This window comes from Siphateles boraxobius, unplaced genomic scaffold (assembly GCF_051911475.1).
Source record: "Siphateles boraxobius isolate OS27281-9 unplaced genomic scaffold, OSU_SipBor_1 8, whole genome shotgun sequence".
Classification (NCBI taxonomy): Eukaryota; Metazoa; Chordata; class Actinopteri; order Cypriniformes; family Leuciscidae; genus Siphateles; species Siphateles boraxobius.
This window is the reverse complement of record NW_027509208.1, coordinates 38,385,421-38,387,402: the sequence shown is the minus strand read 5'-3', so window position 1 is coordinate 38,387,402 and position 1,982 is coordinate 38,385,421. Positions and strand designations below refer to the sequence as shown.

Genomic DNA, 1,982 nt, shown 5'->3' with positions numbered 1-1,982 from the left:
ATTTGCATTATGCCTTATTCCTGCGATAGATAGAAACTACTATCTGACAAGGTTTCCCACACTCCACCGAATGTACAAAAAATTAACTAAAAATAGATCTTTCAGTATTCATTATGTCCTTGTAAAAGTTAAAAAATGACAGAATAAAAATGCTATCTGTATTGGCAAATGAGAGGTTTCAAATGTGATCACGTGTACTCTGGGTCCATATTATAGCCTGTTGCCAAAAAAGATTAATGTGTGATACTGATATCTGAACTGTATTTCGACAATATTTGAGGAAATGTTCAATAGATGTTTTGTAGTCAAGACTCACGTTTAATATAAGAAAATAATGTAGGCCTTACATTAACCTTGATAAAGGATATATATAAAAAAATAAACAACCGGAAAAAATAGTAGAAAATTGTCTTGCATTCAATGATTTACTGCACATTCATCAGAGAGGAGTCTTCATTAAACACTTTAAATGTGAAAATTAATTTTAAGCTTTTCTGAAACCAAGGGTAGAATAAGGCATAAATTATGGGATTAATGGTGGAGTTCAGGAAGAAAAATATTACAGAAACATCTCTGACAAAAAACACACCAGCATTACTATAAGAAACCACTAATGAACAAATATAATATGGCAGTAAACACAGGAGAAACACAATAACCAGAATCCCCAGCAGTATCGCAGCTTTTCGCTCTGATTTATCACTGACTCTGTTTTTAGAGGATTCTTTGCTGTTGTGAACCTGAAGGGCTCTTATAGCAGTCACATGTTTCCTAGCAATGACAAAAACATGAGTGTATAATATTATGATGAGTGTACATGGCATAAGAAACACAACCAGGAGATCAATGAAGAAGGAAACCCCATCTATAGTATAAACACATTCTCCTGGACACATAACAGTGAAGTTTCCATTAATGAAGAGAATAGTAAAGTTGTAAAGGAGTGAAAATAGCCAGTTAAAAAAAATGACTATGCAGATCACAGTGGGTGAGATTTTCTCTGAGTAAAAAAAAGGAGAATGTAAAGCCAGAAACCGATCAACTGCAATTAGAGCAACAGTGTGAACAGACACGCTTGTTGCTTGAAAAGTCACAAAATTGAAAACCAAGCACATCACTGGTCCAGAAGTCCAACATGACTCAATCAGCAAAATCAAATGAAATGGAATCACAAAAACTCCGACCAGCAGATCAGACGCAGCTAAAGAGAGGATGAGGATGTTAGCAGGAGTGTGGAGCTGCTTGAAGTGACTAACAGAGATGATGACCAGCAGGTTTCCACACACGGTCAGAAGAGCCACAGCTGCTGCGGACACATACAGAATCACATAGACAGAGAAAGAAACAGATCTCTCTGGACAGGAATATTCCTGACAGTCATCAGTTTGGTTCACTTCTCTAAGATTCATTTTAGAAAAAAACATCCAACTTCCTTCATATAAAAAATTAGTAACCACAGTTAAAGATATCTGAAGATGCTATTTGTCTTTCCAACAGCTCTGAACTGCTCTTCACTGAAACACAAATCACTCCTGGAGGCTCCATAATATCAGATAAATATTGGCTAAAACCCACGCAGCCCTTTATACACTTGACATGTTGACTCTTTCTTTCCGAGACTGGCAGCATCATGGGAGAAGAACATACAGCTGGGAGATAATTCTGCTATTTTGCTTGCAAACAAATCTCCGTCTGAATGCAGAGCTAGTTTTCAATGGCCTTCATTAGAGGAAGATGATCTTTGGCCCCAGAATGCTGTAATTACTGCATCTACCAGCAGGGGCTGACAAAGCCTCACTAAAAAAAAAAAAAAACCTTCACCTTGAGCTAAACTGGAGGTGGACAAATAACAAAAACACAGGACATCTATAGAGTCAGGGCCGGATTAAGAGTTCAGAGGCCCCTGGGCACAATTTCTTGTAGGCCCCCCATTAGGCAGGCCAAATGTATATTTTGTCCAAGGACATTTTAATATGGCATTT

General features: G+C 37.4%; 1 protein-coding gene across 1 annotated transcript; it reads right to left on the bottom strand.

The window, feature by feature from the left end:
* Positions 1–425: 425 nt before the first annotated feature.
* On the bottom strand, positions 426–1,409 carry LOC143728740 (trace amine-associated receptor 13c-like). The gene has a single exon (XM_077219578.1). The coding sequence runs from the start codon at positions 1,407–1,409 to the stop codon at positions 426–428; it is 984 nt and encodes a 327-aa protein (XP_077075693.1).
* Between the last annotated feature and the right edge of the window lie 573 nt (positions 1,410–1,982).